The sequence below is a fragment of the Myotis brandtii genome, unplaced genomic scaffold, assembly GCF_000412655.1.
Source record: "Myotis brandtii unplaced genomic scaffold, ASM41265v1 scaffold250, whole genome shotgun sequence".
Lineage (NCBI taxonomy): Eukaryota > Metazoa > Chordata > Mammalia > Chiroptera > Vespertilionidae > Myotis > Myotis brandtii.
Window position 1 is genome coordinate 516,612 of NW_005359478.1, and position 24,388 is coordinate 540,999.

At 39.9% G+C, this 24,388-nt stretch overlaps 1 protein-coding gene and 1 pseudogene across 5 annotated transcripts in view; one reads left to right on the forward strand and one right to left on the reverse strand.

Moving 5' to 3' along the window:
* Window positions 1-16,275, forward strand: part of ANP32E (acidic (leucine-rich) nuclear phosphoprotein 32 family, member E) — a 26,079-nt gene extending 9,804 nt beyond the window's left edge. For 2 of the 5 annotated variants that reach the window (XM_005867389.2, XM_005867387.2), the window contains exons 2-7: window positions 2,079-2,228; window positions 3,887-4,009; window positions 6,248-6,413; window positions 7,878-8,041; window positions 11,043-11,115; window positions 14,002-16,275. In XM_005867389.2, the coding sequence (XP_005867451.1) occupies window positions 2,079-2,228; window positions 3,887-4,009; window positions 6,248-6,413; window positions 7,878-8,041; window positions 11,043-11,115; window positions 14,002-14,069 (744 nt within the window). In that variant the 3' untranslated portion in view covers window positions 14,070-16,275. Of the gene's footprint in view, window positions 1-2,078; window positions 2,229-3,886; window positions 4,010-6,247; window positions 6,414-7,877; window positions 8,042-11,042; window positions 11,116-14,001 lie in introns of those variants that run through there. The other 3 variants (XM_005867392.2, XM_014540716.1, XM_014540717.1) reach the window with 3 other exon arrangements.
* A 7,018-nt stretch (window positions 16,276-23,293) lies between these two features.
* On the reverse strand, window positions 23,294-24,356 carry LOC102247744 (annotated as a pseudogene).
* Between the last annotated feature and the right edge of the window lie 32 nt (window positions 24,357-24,388).

Genomic DNA, 24,388 nt, shown 5'->3' on the forward strand with positions numbered 1-24,388 from the left:
TCGCGGGAATCGGCGGTGGGCGGGGACCCGAGGAGCAGCCTCCTTCCCCGCGGTGTTCGGCTTGTCTCGTCGTGGCGGCCGCGACTCCGAATTTGATCCCCGGAGACGGTTTCACCAAACTCAGCGCCTGGGCCGAAGGGGTTTTGTGCTCAAAGATGGGTTCGGCGGAACGAAATGCGGCGCGCTCGCCGCCGTCGCCTTAAAGGGACGGGGTTGGGAGGGGCCACACGAGGCGGGGTTGCGGTCAACTTTTGGGGGGTCGGGCGGGAGGAGTTTCCGCCTCCTTCCCGAGGGCGCCTCTCCGGCGTCACCCAGCCCATCCCGCCCCGGGCGGAGGCGGCACTGGGAGGCGACCCCGTTTTTCCAGGGGGAGTCCCCGCCCCGTGTGGGGTTTCCGTCGGCCGGAGAGGCAGGTCGCCAGAGTGGGGCCGGTGCCAGAGGGAACCTCGCGCTTCTGGTCCCGGAGGAGAGAGGGCGTCAGGAGCCGTAACTGCAAGAGATGAGTTTATGCCGGAGTCGGACGGAAGGGATGTCATCTCCCAGCGGTGGCCGCGGTGCTGTGCACCGGCGTGAAGATGGGCTGGGCTGCCCGGCGGCGGCGGGCACTCGTAAAAGTTTGTTTCCCGGAATTGGCAGGTGGCGGGAGGAGGAAGCGGCCGCTGTTATCAGAGAGAACTGGACGTTTTCCAGCACCGACTCTTTGGGGGCTGCAGGAAAAAAACAAACTTAAAAAGCTGCATCCCAGAAGCACACGTTTAGAATGCGCCTTTACGGCCTGGGATGGGAAAGTGGATCTATACCCCCTCCATCCTTTTACCTGCCCCATCGCGGTCACCCCTCCCCCGCGCTCTTACCTAGGGCCATGGAAGTAATTTTCTTTCCAGTTTTGGCGAGTGCCCGGATGTTGCTTTTTGCAGCCTCTCCTTCCTCCCCTATGGTGTAATAACGGTCGTGCGTTTGCATAGCTCTTCCCAGTTTACAAAGCACCGTTCCCCTTTGCTACTCACTCGACTCCTCCAGACACACTGGGGAGGTGGACTGTGTTAGTGGCGTCCCCGGGCCATGCGGTTATTCGGGTGGAGGAACCGGTGTTCTGACACCAAACCTAGCGGCCCTCTCCGCTCAGCGGCGCTACCACCTTCTGTCTGGCACCAGGCAGGTCATTCATTCTCACCCTCTGGGGCTCGGCTTCCTCGTCTCTAAACAGATCATGATGCCTTCTTCTCTGCTCACCGAAGTCATTATGGCGAAGACACTTTCAAGGAGAGAAGGTGGCACTCCTTGTTGCTAATTTGAGCGCTCAGAGCACTTGGAACATATGGGAATGGAGAGTCAGGGACTTCTGCCTCCCCCTTAAGATTAAGGCCGGGTAGGCCCACAGCAGAAAGTCTTGTTCTACAGCTCCGACCTAATAGAGGATCCAGCCACCACCTGCCCCCTCCCAGGCATGGGGAGAAAGTCACAAAAATGCTGCCAAGATGGCAGGGAGAAATAAACATTTTGTCAACGATGTATCATTCTGGGTGGTATTGTTTGGCCTTGATATTAGAACAAATAACATCCAAAAGCTGGGTTGTCTCAGGAGGAGCTTTCTAACATTTCTTCATGGAGGGTAACATGGTATTTTTGAGTTTTGGTGGCATTTATCAACCAAAGATAAGGGGGATTAAACTGAAAAAAAAAAAAGTGAAAAAATAATTTCCTTGCTTCTCTCTACTGTTTTCAGGCAGCTCACTCGCATCCTTTCCCAGGAGCCTAGGTGTCCCCTCCCTGCATAAATATATGCCCTGATGTTGAGAGTTCTCGTCAGAGTTGGAAGTTTCACATGGGAACTTTCTTCAAAGGTTTTTTTTTTTTTTTTAGTTCATCAGTGATTTGAAGCAGGCATTAAACTTCTTAGTCCAGGTTTGAATGTAAAGGGTTAACTTATAGTGGTGACTGGTTGACTGTATTTCAGTATTTTTGGAGAATGAAAAAAGGGATTGGTGGTTTTAATATTCACTTTTCCAGAGTGTCTGGACCCCAAGTCTTTTGCTAAACAGACTGCAAACTGAAGAATCATTCTTGTTCTCTTACAGATGACACAGTTAGTCATTGATAACTGCCGTTGTGTCAATGGGGAAATTGAGGGCCTGAATGATACTTTTAAAAAACTAGAGTTTCTGAGTATGATTAATGTGGAACTAAGTTCACTGGCCCGGCTTCCCAACTTAAATAAACTTCGAAAGGTAAGTTGACATTAGGCATCAAAGCATCATGATTTGAATGCCAAGCGCTATTCTGTGTTTGTTTTTTTACCAAATGTAATAACTATTCTGCCTTATTTATTTTATTTTATTTTTACTATTCTGCCTTTTAACTAAAAGTTTCTAAGTTTCTAGAGGTAAGCAAAGGGGCTATGTAGAATTTTGGAATCAGCTGTAATAAGTGCTTTTATAAATTTATTTTATATATGTATATTGATTTCAGAAAAGAAGGGAGAAGAGGGAGAGAGAGATAGAAACATCAATGATGAGAGAGAATCATTGATCGTCTGCCTCCTTCACACCCTACAATGGGGGTCAAGTCTGCAACCCAGGCATGTGCTCTGATGGGGAATTGAACCGTGACCTCCTGGTTCATAGGTTGACACTCAACCACTGAGCCATGCCGGCTGGGCTTGCTTTTAGAAATTTATATTTAATAATGAGTTGCTTTATGGTATGAATTTCAACTTAACATTTTCAGCTTAAAGTTTTCCTCTGAAACATAAAATCCAACTGTTAAACAATTGGAACCAAACCTACATTAGGAGACATTATACCGACAGTCCCCGGCTTATAGTGGTTTGACTTACAACGTTTTGACTTAATGATGGTGTGAAAGCAATATGCATTCAGTAGAAACTGCACCACCAGTTTTGAATTTTGATCTGTTGCTGGGCTAGCAATATGGGGTATGTTACTCTCTCGTGATGCTGGGCAGTGGCAATGAGCCACAGCTCCCAGTCAGACACGAGATCATGAGGGTAAACAACTGATATCCTACAGTGTATATGTTAATTGTATTAGCTGATTTTGCCCAACTATAGGCTAATTAATGTAAGTATTCTGAGCATGTGATAGGCTAGGCATAAGCTATGATGTTGCTAGGTTAGGTGTATTGAATGAATTTTTAAAAAAAATATATTTTATTGATTTTTTACAGAGAGGAAGGAAGAGGGATAGAGACTTAGAAACATCGATGAGAGAGTAACATCGATCAGTTGCCTCCTGCACACCCCCCTCTGGGGATGTGCCCGCAACCAAGGTACATGCCCTTGACCGGAATCGAACCTGGGACGCTCTATCCACTGAGCCAAACCGGTTACGGCTGAATGCATTTTTTAAAAATCCTTATGTGAGGATATTTTCCCATTGATTTTTAGAGAGAATGGAGGGAGGCGAAAGAGAGAGAGGAGGGGAGAGAGAGAAACATCTATGTGATAGAGACACATCAATTTGTTGCCTGCCGCATGTGCCCTGACCTGGGTTGGGGATTGAGCTGCAATCGAGGTGTGTGCCCTTGACTGGGAATCGAACCTGGGACCCTTTGGTCTGCAGGCTGATGCTCTAACCACTGAACAACCCGACCAGGGCATTAAATGCATTTTTGACTTGCAATATTTTCGACTTACAATGGTGGGTTTATCTGGATATAACCCATCATAAATCAAGCATCCATCCATACAGGAGTTCTAACATACTCTTTGGTGGTTGTAGGTGGAATTTGGAAATTAATTACTTGTGACAGTCTTGAAGCCAGAGAGAATGACAAATGCTTTCTGTCAAATTGATATATTTTTAAAATCTTTGATCTGTTCTAAGTCTTCACCATTCTTTGTTTTCTCCCCATGTTGAATATATAGTTGGAACTTAGTAACAATAGAATTTCTGGAGGGTTGGAAGTCCTGGCAGAGAAATGTCCTAATCTTACCCACCTCAATCTGAGTGGAAACAAAATAAAAGATCTCAGTGCACTAGAAGCTCTGGTAAGTGGAAAGGTTTGTCTCTGGGCTTGCTTTTTTGGTTGAATTTTCTGAGATTTGCATATATAGGGTATCCAAAAAAAAGTATACACACACTTTGAATAATTATAAAGGCAGTGTTTATTAAAACACATTTCATTTTCAAAATTGAGCTATCAGCTGTTAAAGTGTATATACATCTTTTTGGGGATACCATATATATAACACATATGCATATTATATGTATAAAATATATATATTAGCAGGAACAGAAAAATATTGCTCATTTATTTAGTAGACAAATATTTTTCTTTTATTCATCAGTAGAATACAAGAATATAAATAAGGCCCTAGCTGGTTTGGCTTGGTGGATAGAGTGTCAGCCTGCGGACTGAAGTGTCCCGGGTTCGATTCTAGTCAAGGGCACATGCCTGGGTTGTGGCCTCGATCCCCAGTAGGGGGTGTGCAGGAGGCAGCCAATCAATGATTCTCATCATTGATGTTCCTATCTCTCTCTCCCTCTCTCTTCCTCTCTGAAATCAATAAAAAAAAATATATATAAAAGAATATAAATAAGAAGGTTAAAAGGCATACAATGAATACCATGCTGGAAGGAAAAAAGTAAAAGAAGATAGGAAGGTACAATAAAGTTTAATCAGTCACTCAAATGAGACACCAATATTAGAAGACTATTGTAAACACTGAAAAATTTCAGATGGTTTTTAATTACTAAAAAATAGATACTATATTCATAGTACTTTGAATAACAATTTTCATTGATATTACCTATCAGAATAAAAGTGAAAATTCATATATATCAGAAATTTTTATCTGCTTATTGTGAAAAATACTGATAAATATTTATACAAATATTTAAATATCAGGAGAGGTTATTCTATTGATTTCTATTTCATTCTTGTGAAACTTCTGAATTTCTTATATATTATTATCTAGATCAGCGATTTTCAACCTTTTTCATCTCATGGCACACATAAAATAATTACTAAAGTTCTGCTACACACCAAAAAATATATGTTTTGCTGATCTGACCAAAAAAAAAGCATTTTGAATGATTTACAGAAAAAAAATAATTACCTACCCTTTTTGCTCCAAAGTGACTTTTTAAAAAATCAAGTGCCCATACAGAATTTCTGGTATCGAGAATTAACCAATCAGATACAACCTTATGTGATGCGACCAATAAGATGCAACTCTATTATATGACATATATATTCACACCAGATGGCTAGTGTTGTGTTGTTATTTATTTATTTTAAACCTCACCTGAGGATATTTTTCCATTGATTTTTAGAGAGAGTTGAAGAGAGAGGAAAGACAGAGAGAAACATCAATGTGAGAGAAACACATCGATTGGTTGCCTCCTGAACAAGCCCTGACCAGGGCCCAGGCTGGGGCGGAGCCTGCAACCAAGGAACGTGCCCTGGACCGGAATCAAACCCGGGACCCTTTGGTCCACAGGCTGACACTCTTTCCACTGAGCAAAACTGGCTAGGGCGTGTTGTCATTTTTTTATTTGACAATTGAAGGGAAAAAGAGTTGAGTGCCCCTGACTAGTCAGGTATTGCATGTTTTAAAAATTCTTGCAGCACACTGGTTGAAAATCATTGATCTAGATGGTTAAGGCTTTCTTTTCCTTTTAAGTAAAACATTAAGATAATTTTTTAAACCCATGAGAAATTTATTTTATTATCAACTTTAAGAGTTGAATATCTGGTCTGAAAATTTCTAGTATTTTCTTAAATTCTATTCCTTTTCCTTTCTTCTTGACTTTTTTTTTTTTTTTTAGTTATTTCATTATTTGCTCATTTGTTTCCTAGTATGAGGAAAGGAAAAGAAGATAAAGTGAAAATTGTTGCTCTGATTTTTAAAAAGTTTGTGAAGAGGTTGAAATTGTTGGAAGTAAGTTTGTGGATTTAAACTAAACATGTTATTATTGTTGCCTATTTGTGCGTAGATCCGCTCAACAAATATATTGAGTGCCTTTTATAAGTAAGGCACTAAGCCAGGTGCTGGAGGCACAGCAGTTGAACACAACCAAGTTCCTACCTCTGTGGAGTTAGCATGCCAGCACTTCGTTAAGAGAATTGGCTGTGTTTGATATAATAACCCTTCATTATAAAATTCTAAAGATTCAAAACTCATCCTCTGATTTCAAGTACATGTTTTCTGGTTCATGAATTAAAAGAAAATAACAAGATATTTTACATTTTGATTGTAAGTTTTAACTTCCTATTTTTCCAGCAAAATCTTAAAAATTTGAAAAGTCTTGACTTGTTTAACTGTGAGATCACAACCCTAGAAGATTATAGAGAGAGTATTTTTGAACTGCTGCAGCAAATCACCTACTTAGATGGATTTGATCAGGAGGATAACGAAGCACCAGACTCGGGAGCAGAGGATGATGAGGGTAATCATTCATAATACTCATAAATGTGCCACAATTATAGCCTGCACTCTAACCATGCAAATTAGATTGGGCATGGATATTTAGGTGTAGGGAAAAAAAGATGTTAGTAAGACAAGAAACATTTAGAAACCTATAGCCCTAGTCCTATATTCTTTGAGATTTCTGATAGCTTTGGGGGCATTTAATGATTATTATATCAGGCTCCATGAAATTTTATATATCTGTATAAGCCACCCAGTAAAAGTGGCAACTTTTATTTATTTATGTATGTATGTATGTATGTATGTTATGTTATGTTATGTTAAGGTTTTTTTGCAACTTTTAAAATAGTACTTTAAAAAAAAACCCATTCATCACAGTATCTATATATATAAAAGGCTAAGCAACCGTCCGACCGGTAGCTGTGATGTGCAATGACCACCAGGGGGCAGATGCTCAACGCAGGAGCTGCTGAGCTGTGGTGACTTGGCAGTGGCGTTTCTCAGGTGACCCACCCCGGAACCAGAGAGGAGGGAGCTCAATTCTGGGGTGTGTCACCTGAGAACTGCCCTCTCACACTCTGGGACCTCTCAGGGGATGTCAGAGAGCCAGTTTCTGCCCAATCCCCGCAGGCCAGGCTGAGGGACCCCACCCTGCTGGACACTTAATCAATTTCCTTTCAATGTGCACAAATCTAGTTATCTATAATGGCCACTAAGTAGAAACAACCCATGTTCATCAATTGATAAATAGAAAAACAAAATACAATATATATATATGTGTATATATATATATATATATATATATGAATAATATTCAGCCATAAAAATGAATGAAGTACTGATACCAGAGTGAACCCTGAAAACCTTCTACTAAGTTAAAGAAGCCAGATACAAAGGGCTACATATTGTATAACTATTTATATTGAAATGTCCAGAGTAGGCAAATTCACAGAGTACAAAGTAGATTATTGGTTGCCAGGGCTAGGGGAGGGGAGAATGGTGAGTGCCAATGGATTTGGGGTTACTTTGGGGTTGATGGAAATGTTCTAGAATTAGATAGTGAATATATATTTTTGGGAAAATGGGTGACTAACAGATAAGATGGATAAAATAGCTGTTATTAGTAATGGTACACTTTGTTACTATTATTTGAAAAGAATTGGTGGATAAACAATGTTATAAAGTGATGGAATGATGGACAAGCAGGTTTTGAAGTGTCCACAGAGTAAAATAAACTTTAGTACATGTAATATTGTGATGAAAAGCTATATGTTGGAAATTTTCAGTATTTAGAAACCCTATTTTTCAAGTAGTAAATATGGGTGTTATAAAGAGGACATTTTAATAAATAAAATCACCCTGAGATACCTCCCACCCATTTGCTTAAGAGTTTGAAGTGATTGGGGTAAGGGTTAAAAGAATCAATATATTATCAAGAAACATTTGCCCAGCCATTTGCCTATCTCTGAAAATATTTTTAAAGATGGAGATGAAGATGATGAAGAGGAAGATGAAGCAGGTCCACCTGAAGGGTATGAGGAAGAAGAGGAGGAAGAAGAGGATGAGGAGGAAGATGAAGCAGGCTCAGAATTGGGAGAGGGAGAAGAGGAAGTGGGCCTCTCATACTTAATGAGAGAAGAAATTCAGGTGAACAGACCCTTTTTACCTGCACTGAAAATTAGTTATTTAGGCATAGAGCTAAATACTATAAAAAGTAAGGTGTGTAGAAATCTGAGTTATTTCTAACTTGTGGGGGTGCATGTGTCTGCCTGCCTGTCATTTTTCTCCCCCACTCCCCTCAGTTCATATTATATCCAGATAATCCTAAACATCTATTGATTTTACCTCCCAGATACCTTTCAAATCCATTCTGCACTCAGCAGCATGGTGTGATGGAAACATTTTACAACTGTTTCTGAGTCTCAGTTTCTGCTTTTATAAAACTTAGCGATTATACCAATCTCGTAGGATTGTTTTAAGGGTTTAACAAAATAATACCTATGAAGTATCTAGTTGCTAGCACATTGTAGGCACTCACGAAAACTTTTCTTTACCCTATTTCTTGCTTATGCTTTTTTTTTTTTAAACCTCTACCCAAGGACATGCTTGGGGAGAGGAAAGACGAGGGGGTGAGAGAGAGACATTGATGGGCCGCTCTCCATTCCCTCCTGACCAAGGACCAAACCCCCAACTCAGGTATTCCACCCGACAGAATCAGACTGGCAACCTTTTGGTGCATGGGATGATGCCCAACCAACCAAGCCACTGGAGCCGGTTTCCTGCTGTGCTTTTGTTGTAGCTTTCTAAATGCTCTCTCTGAATACAGCATCACCACTAAGGTGCAGCCTTTGCAGTGCTTGCCTGTGTATTCTGAATGCAAATACTAGCCTGCTTGAAACCCTTTAATGTTTCCCTGTTGCCACCAAGACACACAAGGCCCTTCATTATCTAGCCCCTGCTTCCTTCTCTGGCTTTATCTCCCTCAATACCAAAATAAATTGTCACACGAAGCTATTTCTTGCCTTTCTGTCTGTATAGAATGTGAGTATTCTATTAATGACTTTGTACCCATGTCTTCGGATGAATTTTCTTTTTTTGAGATAAACATAAATAGAGTAAAGCATGTAAAGTACACTGATTTTATGTACAAGCCCATGAAGTTTTTTTTAATCCTCACCTAAGGATATGTTTTTTCAATACTGATTTTTATAGAAAGTGGAAGGGGGAGAGAGAGAGAGACAGAAGCATAGATGTGAGAGAGAAACATCTATTGATTGCCTCTCTTACGTGCCCCGGATCCCTGCAACCTAGGCATGTGCCCTGACTGGGAATTGAACCAACGGCCTTTTGTATATGGGACAATGCTCCAATCCACCGAGCCACACCAGCTAGGGCAAATCCACAGGATTTTACAAATGTTTATACTTGTGTAACCACCACACAAATCATGTCTCGTGAACTGTTATCTTTAAAAACTCTATTCTGGCCCAGCCTGTTTGACTCAGTGGTTGAGCGTCAAGAGATTGTGATTCAATTCCCCTTCAGGGCACACGCACTGGGTGTGCAGGAGGTAGCCAATCGATGTTTCTCTCTCACCGATGTTTCTACCTCTCTATCCCTCTCCTTTCCTCTCTCTCTAAAAAATCAATGAAAGTATTTTTTGTAAAAGGCTCTACTTTATAAAAAAACACTACACAAATAAACTCTCAGCTCTGGAGTTGCCTCATTGAAGCTTTTTATAATTTTTAATAGACAGTCACTCCTTTCTCTGTTACCTTTGAACCTTGATTAGGCTTCTATTATTACCTGTAGTCACTTTTGTAAAATCTTGTTTATTTGGCAACGTTCTGCTAGATGGTGAGATCTTTAAGGGGAGGGAGTTTCTTCTATTGTTAATTTATTGAGTTTCGTTTTCATAATTTATAATTTAAAACAAGTTTTTATTATTAAAAATAATATCTTAGACTAGAAATTGTTAGTATTCTCATTTGTTTTCCTAATGACTTACATTGGTTAGATAGATGATATCACTGATTAATGGTAATTTTTCTCTGATACTCTTTTAAATATAAAACCAGTATGAGGAAAAATAGGACTCAAACTTGTTTGGGCCCTTAGTGAGTTAGGAGCTATAGCATCATGAAGAATAGAACTTTTAAGTATCTTATGTATTCATAGAGAAAGGCAACCTGTTTAATTTGAATCAGTATACAACTTGAGTATTTTTCCCCTAAGTTTTAATTTATTTAGTAAAATAATGAACTCATGTTATTTTGTATTTGGCTTTTTATTTTCTCTGTCAATCATTCTTTTTAAGTCTAGATAGTATTAAGTAATTTAAAAATGACCTTTAGTTAACTGCAAATGTTTATGTGTATCATTCCATTGAACATTGGGAAATATTAACTAAAACTGAATGGTCAAGTATAGAACAAACATCTCTAAGAAAATATTAAGTCAATGGTAGTACCCAGGTAGCAGGGACTAGAAGTGTTCAATTATGATGAGATAATTTGGGTGTTTAAAATGAGGTCTTCTAAGAGCCAGTGGAAGGGAGTGTCAGAGACTACTGAGATTTAAAGAGAAAGTAGAAGGAAATAGAAATGGTATTTGATTAGGTATTTTTTGTTTGAGTCTTTTTTTTTTTTAAATTCTCACCTTAGGATATCTTTTTTACTGATTTTAGAGAGAAGAGGAAGGGAGAAGTATAGAAAGAAACATCAATGTGTGATAGAAACATCTATCAGTTGCCTCCCATATGTGCCTCAAATGGGGACTGAACCCAAAACCTAGGATGTGACCTGACTGGGAATCAAACTGAAACCTTTTGGTATATAGGATGATGTCCCAACTAACTGAGCCACCTGGCCAGGGCAGTTTGACTCTTATTTCTATTTCAGTTGCTCTTCAAAAGTAAGGAATTAATATGTATAAAGAAGGACTTTATGTAGGACTTATAATAGGCACTGTAATCATATTTTCTTTAAAACAAGTTCCAGAGAAGTAATTAGCTTTTTAAACTTGGGCTTTTCTAAATTATCAAGAGATAAATGTGATTAGTATCTCGTGTTTTTAAAATTATAAGTATCAAACTGGAAAATATGTGTCATGGCTCATTTATTCTTAAACTGAATATTTGAATTTCAAGGATGAAGAAGATGATGATGACTATGTTGAAGGGGAAGAAGAAGAAGAAGATGAAGAAGAAGAAGAAGAAGAGGGTGAGTTATATTAGCCATAAAAATATTCTAAAATTAGAGGGGGAGGGTCAATATGGCGGCATAGGTAAACGCAGTATTTGCCTCCTCCCACAACCACATCAAAATTACAACTAAACCACAGGACAGCCATCATTCAGAACCACCTGAAATCTTGGAAGAACAGAAGCCCTACAACTAGAGAATTAAAGAAGCCACATTGAAACTGGTATGAGGGGCAGAGGTGTGGAACGGGCTGGTCCAACACCCATGTGTGATGGTTAAAAATCAGAAGGGATATCTTGGCTGCAGAGTTCGCCCTGTGAGGAGCAAGGCTATCCCAACCCCACACCAGACTCTTCAACCCAGGGTTCCAGTGCCAAGAAGAGAAGTCCCTGTAACTTTGGGTTGTAAAAACCAGTGGGGATTGTGGCTGAGTGATGCAGAGGCTGCTGGAGTCCCAGGCAGTTCCTCTTAAAGGGCCCGAACACAGACTTACTCAGACTCACTCCCTCTGAGCTCCAGCACTGGGGCAGCAACTTGAAAGGATCCAGTAGGGGGTGCGCAGGAGGCAGCTGATCAGTGATTCTCTCTCATCATTGATATTTCTCTCTCTCTCTCCCTCTCCCTTCCTCTCTGAAATCAATAAATGTATATATTTTAAAAAGAACTAAATGAAATGGAAGCAAGAAAACTACCAGATACAGAGTTCAAAACAATGGTTTTAAGGATGCTCAAGGGACTTAATGAGAACTTCAAGGACATACAAAAGGAACAGTCAGAAATGAAGGATACACTAAATGAAATGAAGAATAATTTATAAGGAATCAACAGTAGAGGATGCCAAGAATCAAATCAGCGATTTGGAATATGAGCAAGCAAAAAACACCCAATTAGAAGAGCAAAAAGAAAAAAAAATCCAAAAATATAAGGATAGTGTAAGGAGCCTCTGGGACAACTTCAAGCGTACCAACATTCATATCGTAGGGGTGCCAGAAGGAGAAGAGAGGGAGCAAGAAATGGAAAACCTGTTTGAAAAAATAATGAAGAAAACTTCTCCTACCTGGTGAAAGAAATAGACTTACAAGTTCAGGAAGTGCAGAGAGTCCCAAACAGGATGAACCCAAAGAGGCCCACACCAAGACACTTCATAATTAAAATACCAGAGGTTAAAGACAAAGAGAATCTTAAAAGCAGAAAAAGAAAAGCAGTTAGTTACCTACAAGGAGCGCCCCAACAACTGTCAGCCAATTTCTCAACAGAAACTTTGCAGGCCAGAAGTTAGTGGCAAGAAATATTCAAAGTGATAAAGAACAAGGACCTACAACCAAGACTACCTAGCAAAGCTATCATTTAGAATTGAAGGTCAGATAAAGAACTTCACAGACAAGAAAAAGGTATAGGAGTTCATCATGACCAAACCAGTAGTACATGATATATTGACAGGTCTTCTTTAAGAAGAGGAAGAAGATAAAAAATGTGAACAATAAAATGGCAATGAATACATATCTATCAAAAATTGAATCTAAAAAATGAAAATAAATGAACAAGGAATCTAATGAATAAAATAGACCCAGAGGGATGGAAGCATAGAACAGACAGATGGATCTCAGAGGGAAGAGGGGAGGGGATGGTGGGAAGAGGTTAACGAAAGAACTTATATGCATATATGCATTACCTGTGGACACAAACAATAGGGTGGTAAAGGCCTGGGGTGGGGCAGGATCCAGGTGGAGGAGGGCAGTGTGTGTGTGTTGGGGCGGGGGGAGATAGGGGGAGACATCTATAATACTCAATGATAAAGATTTAAAAAAGAAGAAAAAGATATCCTAAAATTAAAGTTATAGCTATTCATGGACTTTAAAGATTGACTCTATAGTTCAAAATTACTACTGATCTCTTTGATTTTGGCAACATATAGAATTCCCTTGAAAGGTATAAAACCTCTTTTTTCTCAGGGTATTCATTAATTCCAATAAAAAAACAGCTTATAACATTTATTTTAAAAGTAGGAATAAAGAGATAATGGATTTCTTTTTAAAAAATATATTTTTGTTGATTTCAGAGAGGACAGGGGAAAGGGAGAAATAGAAACATTAATGATGAGAAAAAAAATCATTGATCGGCTGCCTCCTGCACCCTGCCCACTGGGGTTCGAGCCCGAAACCTGGGCATGTGCCCTGACTGGGAATCAAACCATGAGCTCCTGGTTCATAGGTTGACACTTAACCACTGAGTCACACTGGCCAGGCAAGATAATGGATCTTTGAGTTCAGTTTATTAATTTTTTCAGGGTCTTACATTTTGGAGAAGATGAAGGCTTCTCTAGAAGGGAAGAACAGTTGAACTCGATAATACCCTTTTTAGATTTGTTCTCTGGTACTCTACCTAGGCCTTTCAAAATAAATTTTAAAATTCACTAATAAGTCCATTATATCAAGCCCTTAATTTCTTTTTTTTTCTTCTTCAAATATATTTTATTGATTTTTTACAGAGAGGAAGGGAGAGGGATAGAGAGTTAGAAACATCCATGAGAGAGAAACATCGATCAGCTGCCTCCTGCACACCTCCTACTGGGGTTGTGCCCGCAACCAAGGTTCATGCCCTTGACCAGGACTGAACCTGGGACTCTTCAGTCCACTGAGCCAAACTGGTCAGGGCAAGCCCTTAATTTCTTGACCTGTACTTCACGATTTGGCCACAAGAGTGCATAGCAAGCTGCCATTATTTATGGATTTCTAAGTCTATTAAGTTCTTTCAACTGAAGTTGAAAAATTCACAGAGGACACTTAACCTATCCTTTTTTACGCCATTAACTTTTCACTAAGATAGATCCAAACTTTGTAATTTAACAAATATTTATTTGCTAAAATTAAGTATTTTATACTTTTCGTTTCACTCTTCTTTCAGAAGAAGGTCTTCGAGGGGAAAAGCGGAAACGAGATGCTGAAGATGATGGAGAGGAAGAAGATGACTAGATCATTCTAAGACCAGATTCCCTAAATTCCTGGGTGTGCAATAGAGTGGTCACATCTTGTTTCTTTATGTATAATAGTTATCCCTACATAAGATAATGTGTAACTTTTTATAGGAAAAGTGTGGTTTTACTATTTTTGCCTTATCATTCCAAATAAGATTTACTAGTCTGTTAATGATCATATTATATGTAGAGAAAAATTTTCATTGACCTCCTTGTGAAATTCCCTAGCAGTTTATTTAGAATCTTAATTTTTCTAATACAAGTTTACTTCTTAGTCATTTTAGCCCATAATTAAAACATGATGGCTTTTGCACAGGCATAGTATGGTGCATTTCATTCATAAGGTTTTAAAGTTATTTATCAATTAACAGAAATCACAGTCAGCTGGAATATGAAATAAAAATAGTCTTTTGAATGATAAGTTGGTTATTTTTTTAGAGGTGACCCAGAGATCTTCATTTTGAAGGCAATGCCTTTTTTGGCTAAGGGATTTTGGGTGCTCTTTTGTCACATGAGCAACTTGGAAAGTAGGAGCAGAATAGTAAAGGTTCTATTCAACAACATAGTTCCTGGCTTTGGGGGAGGCTTCTGTAACCTTTAAGCCAGGTGGCTAATAAGATTTTATTTTTGAAGGAAAAATTGCTTATCGTAAGTTCAGAGACATGCAGAGAAGCCCTTTGTTCTCAAGCTGAATGAAGATCATGACATGCTAATGGTTGGTTTTTGTTTTATTTTTAAGTGTGTATTTTTTCATTTTTTTTCAACAATTCCTTTACGATCACCTTCCTTTCTTGTTTCACTCTCCTCCCTCTCCTCAAAAAAAAAAAAAAAAAATGGGGGGGGGGGAATACCCAGGAAAACCTTTATTCTTATACCTCAATTACCTTTTCAGACCTGTCTCAGTTTTCAAAAAGCTAAGTGAAACAAACTGAGTATTTTCTGAGATATGAATATTATTATCTATGCAGTTTTATGCAACAGACTCTGCTTACTGGAAATCCTTGGTTGACAAGATATACAGACTGTAGAAGGATGAAGAAAGAAAAGCAGATGGGCTTTTGGAAGCAGCAATAGTGTTCCTCAAAAGTCAGAATAATTTGCCTGTTGGTAATTAATGAGACATTCAAATCAAATTATAAGTTAGCTTCCCAAATGACTTAGCTACCACTCTGCAAGCATTTCTAATTTTTTCTGAGTAGAACCTTTAATTATTCTCTCTATAGTTTTAAAGCATTATCAGATTTAGCATTTGATTGGAATATATTAGGCAATGGAAAAATATTTGAAACTAAATCCATATTAAAATTAAGATTTGTTTTCAAGTGGATGTCCATTAAAAATAGAAAAATATTTGGGAAAAGTGCGAGTGTGTTTTCTTATATGGCTACTGATTATGAGTAGATAAGTTCATCTCCCTTTTTGTTATGGAGGCTCCATGTTCAAGGCAATTGCTTTTTTAATCTTGGCTCTCTTAAATTTTTCCCCCTTTGGTTTTGAATATTTGTAAGTTTTTTTGTTAGTGTCAGCAAATTAACTGAAGTTACACTTTCATACTGGGACACATTTAAATTACTGAGTATAGTACTGTTTTAGCTTAATCTAAAAAAGTGGCACAAAATGACTGACCTAAAACTCTTGAGATAAGTTTAGTGGGGGGAATATCCAAATAACTAACATTTTATTCCTTTTTAACAACTGAAATCCCTTGTTTTAGTCCCTAAGAATTCTCATCACATTGTTTGCCGGATTATAAAATACTTATTTTTAAAATTAAATTTATATACTGGCTTTCTTATCAATCATTTTATTGTGCAATCAATATTATTGTTCTTTGGTTTGTAAACAACACTTAAGAGCCTCCAAATAACTTTTAAGACTTATTTAGCTTTGTGGGTGATATTTTCATGCAAATAAGGGTGGGTTTTATATTTTGTAGAAGTTTTCGGTCCTATTTTAATGCTTCTTTGTATGGCAGTGTGTATATAGTGTGTTAAACTCCTCAAAACTCAAAAATCTTTGAAGTTAATACTTTTGTGCAACTGTGTTTTGAATAAAGCCATGACAGTGTTAAAACAAACAAAAAAATGCAGTACTTCTGAGTATTCCTTTATTGTTTCTGACTGTTCCCTATTTTTTCTGAGACTGCTGTAATTTAAAATTTTTGAAACTGAATTGCTTCAAATAAATTGAAGATTTGTTGTTAATGATTAGTTTCAGTGTATGATATTCACTTTTGAACACCACCATTGGGGGCATTGAAGATCTTTTTAAAAAACTGAGCAACAGCTTGGAAGTTAAATCACTTAAACACTTGGGTGTGATATGAGGCATTACAATTTAATAATTAACTCATGATCTGCCTTCTTAATTTTTTTTTCCAAGAAGCAGAAAAAAATTCTGGATTTTCTTAATTTTTCTTTTGCAGTTGCAAATTGATCCAGTACTTTTTGTATTTTGATTTGAAGTAATAACTTTATTACCTACAGTTGAAGTAATTATTACTTGTAGTTAACTAAAGTTGTTATAAACCTGTTGTACATCAGTAGTTTTGTAAAATGGGTCCAAACTCTTCATTTATACTGTATGTTTATCTTTAGGACCCTTCGATAATCTAAATACAAACACATAATTCTTGCATGTTTACCTTGAGCAAATCAAACCTGAACCAAACAATGTTTTTTTTCTGCTCTCTTGGTTTTCTTGTGATAAGTAGTTTTTAAAATGTTTCATTTTAGGCAACTCTGGAATGTATTTTATCAAATCAAGGTACAAGTATAATGTTAGGTAATGTTTTCGTGATTGTCTTACAGTTTAATATTGAAAAGGTATATTAATTATGCAACTCTGTTTCCTGAAGAGTTGGAAAATATTGAAGCATATTTTAACTACAGGAATTGTTTATTTAAATTAGTAGGGTATTTTTGTGTGTGTTACATCTTTAAAACATTAAAAGCCTTTCCCCTCTTGGTTAAAGGGAATAGCAGAACTACTAAAAGTTTTTGGTGGGGGTATTAGATAATGAAGCAGTTCTGAGAGATTGTAATTCAAAACACTTTTATTGCTTATTCCTTGTTCTATATTTTAAAGAGAGGCTTTTCAAGGACATTTATTTTCCCAACTGCTGAAAATGTCCTCTCTGTTCTTCCTAGGACTGGGTGCAATCATATTCTGCAGCTGTTGCTTAATAGCATTCTGCTGCATTCCTTATTCATGTATTAATCAGCCTAAGATTTGAGAGCCTGGCTTGGGTAATTTGCCCCCAGGTAGCTACTTGTGTTACTAGTCTATTGGACAACCCTAACTTGAAGGAGAACAGGTTATACCACAAAATGGAAATTACAAAATGAGTTACTCTCCAAGAGAATCTTTAAAATGATTATGTACTAGTAAAATATTTTTATTTCATACAAATCTAACCACTTTTTTTGGGTGATAAGACCCTGAAGCAGGTTTTACCCTATAATCAATTCTGATTAAAAGGAAGTGAAGCAAGTTTGACATTTTAAATTTTGTGAATGTTTACTCATTTACATTTTTGTTAAGACATCATTTGGACCTGGTCACTTATGCAATGGACACATCCATATTACTGGTCAATACTGGACACAAGCCACTAAATACTAGTAGGCACAAAACACTGGTGAAAACAACCTATTTTAGCTCTTCAAGAAGTTACTTTCAGCCCTGGCCGGTTTGGCTCAGTGGATAGAGCATCAGCCTGAGGACTGAAGGGTCCCAAGTTCGATTCAGGTCAAGGGCACATGCTCAGATTTCGGGTTCCATCCCCAGTAGGGGGCATGCAGGAGGCAGCAGATCAATAATTCTCTTTCATCATTAATGTTTCTATCTCTCCCTCTCTCTTCCTCTCTGAAATAAAAAAATATATTTAAAAAAGAGAAAGAACAACAAAAAAGAAGTTACTTTGACACTGTAAATGCTTCTCTATACCTCTGATTATCCTATTAAATACTCAGACTGCACCATCTTGTAGGAGGCTATGCATGATCTATGCCCTCCACTTTATTATTTTTGTTGTTAATCCTCACCGGAGGATATTTTTCCATTGATTTTTAGGGAAAGTGGAAGAGAGAGGGAAAGACAGAGAGAAGCATCAACGTGAGATGTGAGAGAAACACATCAATTGGTTGCCTCCTGCAGGAGCCCTGACCAGGGCCCAGGCTGGGGAGGAACCTGCAACCAAGGTACGTGCCCTTGGCGCGAGAACCAGGACTCTTTGGTCTGCAGGCCCAGCTCCATCCGCTGAGCCAAACAGGCTAGGGCTGTGCCCTGCACTTTAGCTGTGACTTTCCTTGAATAGTCCACAGCCCCAGAGTTAACTCATAAAGGCCCTACTAGGTTTCTCCACTTGGAGGCATTTTCTCCCGGAGTCCTGTCCTTTTGGCGTGGAGACGCCAACAACAGGCTCAGTGGAACTCGGTGTTATTTATGTAGACACGGTAGCTGTGACTGACTGAGGAATGCTGGGATTGGCAGAAGAAGCTGTAAGTGTAATGGAAGGAACTGCAGTTGAAGCAGGTAAACTTAACCAATGGCAGCTGCTCCTGAGGAAACTGGCGTCTGCCGGGGAAGCCGCAAGTACCACCGCAGTGCAACTCCGGCAGGGAAACACATCCATCGTTAGCTGTGCACACACTCCCCGCTGGTTTTCCGAGAACATTCTGAGTTAAGAATGAACTCCTACCTGCAATGTTGAGGATTTATATTTGTAGGAAACAAGGGAAATCTTTCTGAATAGGATTCCAGGTCAGGGGGCTTATTTATTTATTTTGTACCAAGCTATCTACGGTATAATGGGATATGTGGAGCTAAATTTCCCTTTTTTTAATTTAAAAATTACATTTTTATTGATTTTAGAGAGGAAGGGAGAGGGATAGAGAGATAGAAACATCAGTGATGAGAGAGAATCATGGATCGGCTGCCTCCTGCACGCCCCCTACTGGGACTTGAGCCCACAACCTGGGCATGTGCCCTTGATCGGAATCGAACCTGGGACCCTTCAGTCTGCAGGCCGACACTCATATCCACTGAGCCAGACTGGCTAGGGCTAAATTTCCTTTTTTATTGTTTTGACATATTTGGCATTTTATCCTTTTGCAGGATTGTTTGCTTCCCCACTGCCAAGGTTCCTAGGCTGTAGCCTTTGGTGTGTGGATCAGAACTCTAGAATTAAGCCTCATCTGATTTGCTTTTACCCCATTTCCTTTTCTTGTCAAGGACTCCAGCCTTGAGATCGCGTTTCTCCAAGTCCCTTCATTCTGCCTACTCCTCTGGGGCGGACCCACCCCATCATGCAGGTAAGGCATCACCACTTCAAATTCTTTTTTTTTTTTTAATTGGATTTTAGAGAGGGAGGGAGAGAAAGATAGAAACATCAGTGATGAGAGAGAATCATTGATCTGCTGCCTCCTGCACGCCCCCTACTGGTTGGGGATTGAGCCCGCAACCCGGGCCTGTGCCCTTGACCAGAACCGAACCCGGGACCCTTCAGTCCGCGGCTCTACCCACTGAGCAAAACCGGCTGGGGCACTACTTCAGATTCTTGACAGGAGGCTTGAATAAACAGATGGGGAGAGTTTATTTAAGTGCTCAAATGCTTTTAGATGCTTAAATTGGAATAAAGTGTTCTTCTGGGATGCGTGTTTTGAGGTAAATTATGTGTCCTACTACTATGGGACACTTGCCTCTCTAAATTTTTACCTTAATTTCCCCAAGCCCTCAATCCTTGAGATATGAAGCCGTTTCCCCCCGCTTTTTAAGGGTACTATTTTTACAACAGGGTGCCCTACAGATTCTGGAGTCTCAAGCAGTAGGAACAGGATTTGATCGCCTTGCGGGGAGAGCCACAGAACCTCAAATTGGAGCAGTGGCACTCTAGCTATGAAGGAAAAGACAGAAAAAGCACCACTTCAGCTTGTGCCCCTCATTAAAAAAAAAATTGTGACCTTGGACACATTTTCAGCTTCTCAGAGACTGTTTACTCACTCCGCCATCTTGACCGGAAGTCCCCTCAGGTGCCCTAATTTGACTCAGTGGGAAAAAGGTAAAAAGGTCTGCCAAACCAGAATCCTGGCTTCAAGAGCAGAGACGAGAAGCAGGGAGACTAAGAAGTGGTCAGACCTGCGGACAAACCCAGGTTAAACCGAACTGCTCTGCACCGACGCTCTCCGAACCGCCGCGGCTCCGGCCGGTCACGTGCTCCCGCACCACCCTCGCGGCCCCGGATCCCCGAGGTAGGCGCGCGCCCGCCAGGCTCCCTCCGCGAGTTGCGCATGCGCACCGAGGGTAGCCGTCTCCCGGGACGTCAGGCGCCTGAGGTCGGCGGAAGGTGTCGGCGTCTTCCCTCCGCTTCCCTCTTCCTCTTTCCAGCTACTGCACATTCAGACTCGCCTGTCAGGGCCTTGGAACCTTCCTTTTCTTCATGCAGCCGTCGCTTATGATTTAGTTTCTGTTTTCTTTTTAATTCCAAATACTGAATTATTCTTAGTTCCACATTCGTGAATACCATTCAGTTTAGCGACTGTGAGCGGCAGTGTGCACGTACCTTTTCAAGGTCAGGGGGAAAGGTCATTGGCCTGAGGCCACTTTGCTTCCCAACCTCTTGTTTGTCCCGGTTTTGGTTCAGGATGGCACTTGGGTGCCCTTGGCGTCTGGTCCGAAGCCTGCTATTCCTTGTCGTTTCTATTCCCTGTCGTAAAGCCAGAATGGCTGGATCGGTGTGAGTCTCAATAGTTAGGCAAGTCGGTATCCAAGGACGAATCAGTTAAGGGAAATATATAGAGCCACCAAGCGAGAGGGAGACCATTGGAGAATGACATGCAGCCCACATGTAAAATGATAAAGAACTTCAACGTGTAGGATCTTTTTCTTCGCTGGAAGGAAAGAATGGTTTCATGGCAGGAATTTTGTAGAGGTCAGCTTGAAGACTTAGGATTTTTTCTTCTTTTAGTTAGGGCAACTGAATTGTAGTTTGGTAGAAGTGCCTCACATTATTGAAGCAGAACTGTCATCAAATTACACTTTTTATTGAAATCAGTAAGTCACCTTTTAGAGAATATTTGCTTCAGTTTGTCTTGTACACCAGAAAGGTTTCTTTGGAGCTATGGAAGGTGGAGAAGACAACTGAATTCTTGTTTAAACAATTTTTAGAAAAATATTAAAGTATGGGTCGATGATTCTATAGAATTAGCAACTGTAAATATTTAACTTCAGTAAAACTAATGTTAATAGTTTCTCAGGCATTTTCAATGTCTTTTACAAAACAGCCACAAAATTGGGTAAAACCAAGGCCATTTACTTCATTTAAAATGAGAAATGAGAACATACCTGTATTTTGAGAAGCCAAGATTTTCTGTTGGATAACATCATTTTTCAGAAAAGGATTTTCCTTTGAACAGAGTAAACATGACCCTACCCTGATCCACAGTAGGGTATACTTTTTTCTTCTTCTTATGTTGAGGAATTGTGTCTCAGTGCTATTTTGATGCTGCCACAATATTAAAAAACTAATTATTAGCAGGAGAAGTTGATAGTGAATTTGTTTTTTACAACCCTTGGGACATAGGAGCTACCTGCTGAGGAAGTGGTTATTGCCATCTGGTGTATGTTGTGAGGCCAAAGCATTATACTGATCTTATGATAAACCTCCTTTTTTGTATAATCTATTTTCCCTTTAACCACTCAGCTATGTCAGCCTTGAGGTTGCTGTTGGAGTTCAGGGACAAATAAGAGGATATATAATGTAGGCCACTGTAAGGTGATGAAATATCAATTCCGCAATCTGTTTCTGAGGCTCTGTCCTTCATAAAATACAGTGTGCTGTATGGTTATGAGCTTTCACTTAATAAGATTAGTTATTTTTCATTATTTTTAGTTCACACAACTGAAAATTACTTTCTTATAGGTTTTTCTGTGTTCAATCTTTACAAGTTGTTTGTAATGAACAGATGAAGAAGGAAACAATGGAGAGGTTATATACAAATCCTTTTTAAAAAATATATTTTATTGATTTTTTTACAGAGAGGAAGGGAGAGGGATAGAGAGTCAGAAACATCGATGAGAGAGAAACATCCATCAGCTGCTTCCTGCACATCCCCTACTGGGGATGTGCCCGCAACCAAGGTACATGCCCTTGGCTGGAATCGAACCTGGGACCCTTCAGTCTGCAGGCCGACGCTCTCTCCACTGAGCCAAACTGGTTAGGGCTGTACAAATCCTTTTTAAAATAAGGAGGCCTATAGCTACTGGTCAAAGCCATAAATTGTGGAAGAACATACATTTAATAGCCTTTCTAATATTTTTGCTTAAGGCACCTAAGTGCTAGGAAAACAAAGATGAATAACACTCAACTCAATACTCACCTCAATGTAGTAGTTTAAAGGGAGGTTGTATATTTACATTGACTGCAGTATTGTTCAATATACTAGATCAGTGATCTCCAATAGAAATATAATACTATCCACAAATATGAGCTACAGAAGTAATTTAAAAATTTCCAGTAGCCATACTGAGACAAGTACAAAGAAACAGGTAAAATCAATTTCAATACTATATTTTATTTAAACCAGTATATCCAAAATGTTTATAATTTCAACATGTAATCAATATAACATTATTACTGAGATATTTTCCGTTTGCTTTTTCATACAAAGTCTTCAAAATCTGGGGTGGATATACAGCACATCTCAATTCAGATTAGCCACATTTCCAGTACTTATGTGGCTACATGGAGGTCTAGAATATCTCCTGATGAGAAAAAGGTAAATAGGAGGGCAAGTTACTAATCAGAAGGCTCTCTGGTGAGCATAGAATCAGAATACCGGATGCTAAATGGTCTTGAAGGATATTTTATTTGCCACACAAAAATGATGACCCTACCCTGATCCACAGTAGGGTATACCTTTAAAAAAAATGTTTTTATTGATTTTTTTTTCTAGAAAGATAGGAATGGGGTGGGGTTGGGGGGGAGATAGAAACATCCATTGGCTGCCTCTTGCATGTGTCATGTTCACTATATATCTCTTGCCATGCTAGAGTAGTTCCTCATTGTAGTGTATTAGCCTTCAGGTTTTAATCCTGGGATATATTATTTACTTAAAGGCACTGAGAATTGTACTCTGACAGGGAATTGAACCTGTGACCTTTCAGTGCACAGGACCACACTAAACCAACTGAGCCATACCAGCCAGTGGGAAAAAGGTAATACAAAACACAGTCACTTGCAGAACTGGTTCAGATTACTTAAATACCAAATACGTGTTTAGTCCTCTCTGTAAGTGTTTGGAAGTTACTTGTGTTTATGTGAAATGAAGCTATTAATGCTTCTCTACATTGGTAACTGCACACTAGGAAGGCCAAGACAAGCACAAATCAAGGAATGGAGTTTTCCCACAGCTGCAGTGTGAAAAGACTCTAAGCCGTTGATGCCATACACATGAATGGGTTTCTTTGCTCTAGGAAACCCAAATGGAGTAAGGGATGGAGATGTGCACAAAGGCTTCTGGAGGGAGGAAGGATGACACTCTGTCTGCAGTTCGTTTTTGGCTCGTCTGCCGCATCACATTCTTCTGCACTGCCTGGTGTCCATAAGCTGAGGTTGTCTCTAAGCAGCTGCATGATGAGGGTGCTGTCTTTGTGTGAGTCACTCAGCGTGTGGAGATCTGCAACGGCCTCACCAAAAGCCGTTTTCGCCAGTGCGCAGGCAAGCTCGGAGGTATTGAGGAGCTCATAGTAAAATATAGAAAAGTTACGAGCCAGCCCCAGACGAATCGGGTGTGTGGCCTGCAACTCTTTCTTGCTTATATCAAAAGCCTCTTGGTAAGCTTCTTGGATGTTATCTATCGCCTGTTTTCGATCATCACCACGTGCAGCTTCAGCAAGGTACCGGAAGTAATCGCCCTTCATGTTCAGGTAGAAGACCTTACGCTCCGGATTCGATGCGTGGGCTATTAAATGCTTATCCAGCAATTCCAGGGCCGTGGTGCAGATGCACCGCAGCTCGGACTCCACTTCCTCCCAGTGAATCCTTGATCACTTGCAACTTCTTGTGGGAGGCGGCGGTCTTCTGCTCGATGCTGGAGATGACCCTCCAGGCGGACCTGCGGCTCCCGGCCATGTGCCCGTAGGCCACCCAGTGCAGGCTGAGCTCCTCCTCCGACAGCTCGGCGCCCTGCTCCGTCGCGGCCTTCAGGCAGGTGGCCATGTCCTCGTAGCGCTGGGCCTGCTCCGCCAGCTTCGCCTTCTGGATCAGCTCCGGCTTCGACATGGGGACAGGGAGGAGAGTGAGGGCGATCACCGAGC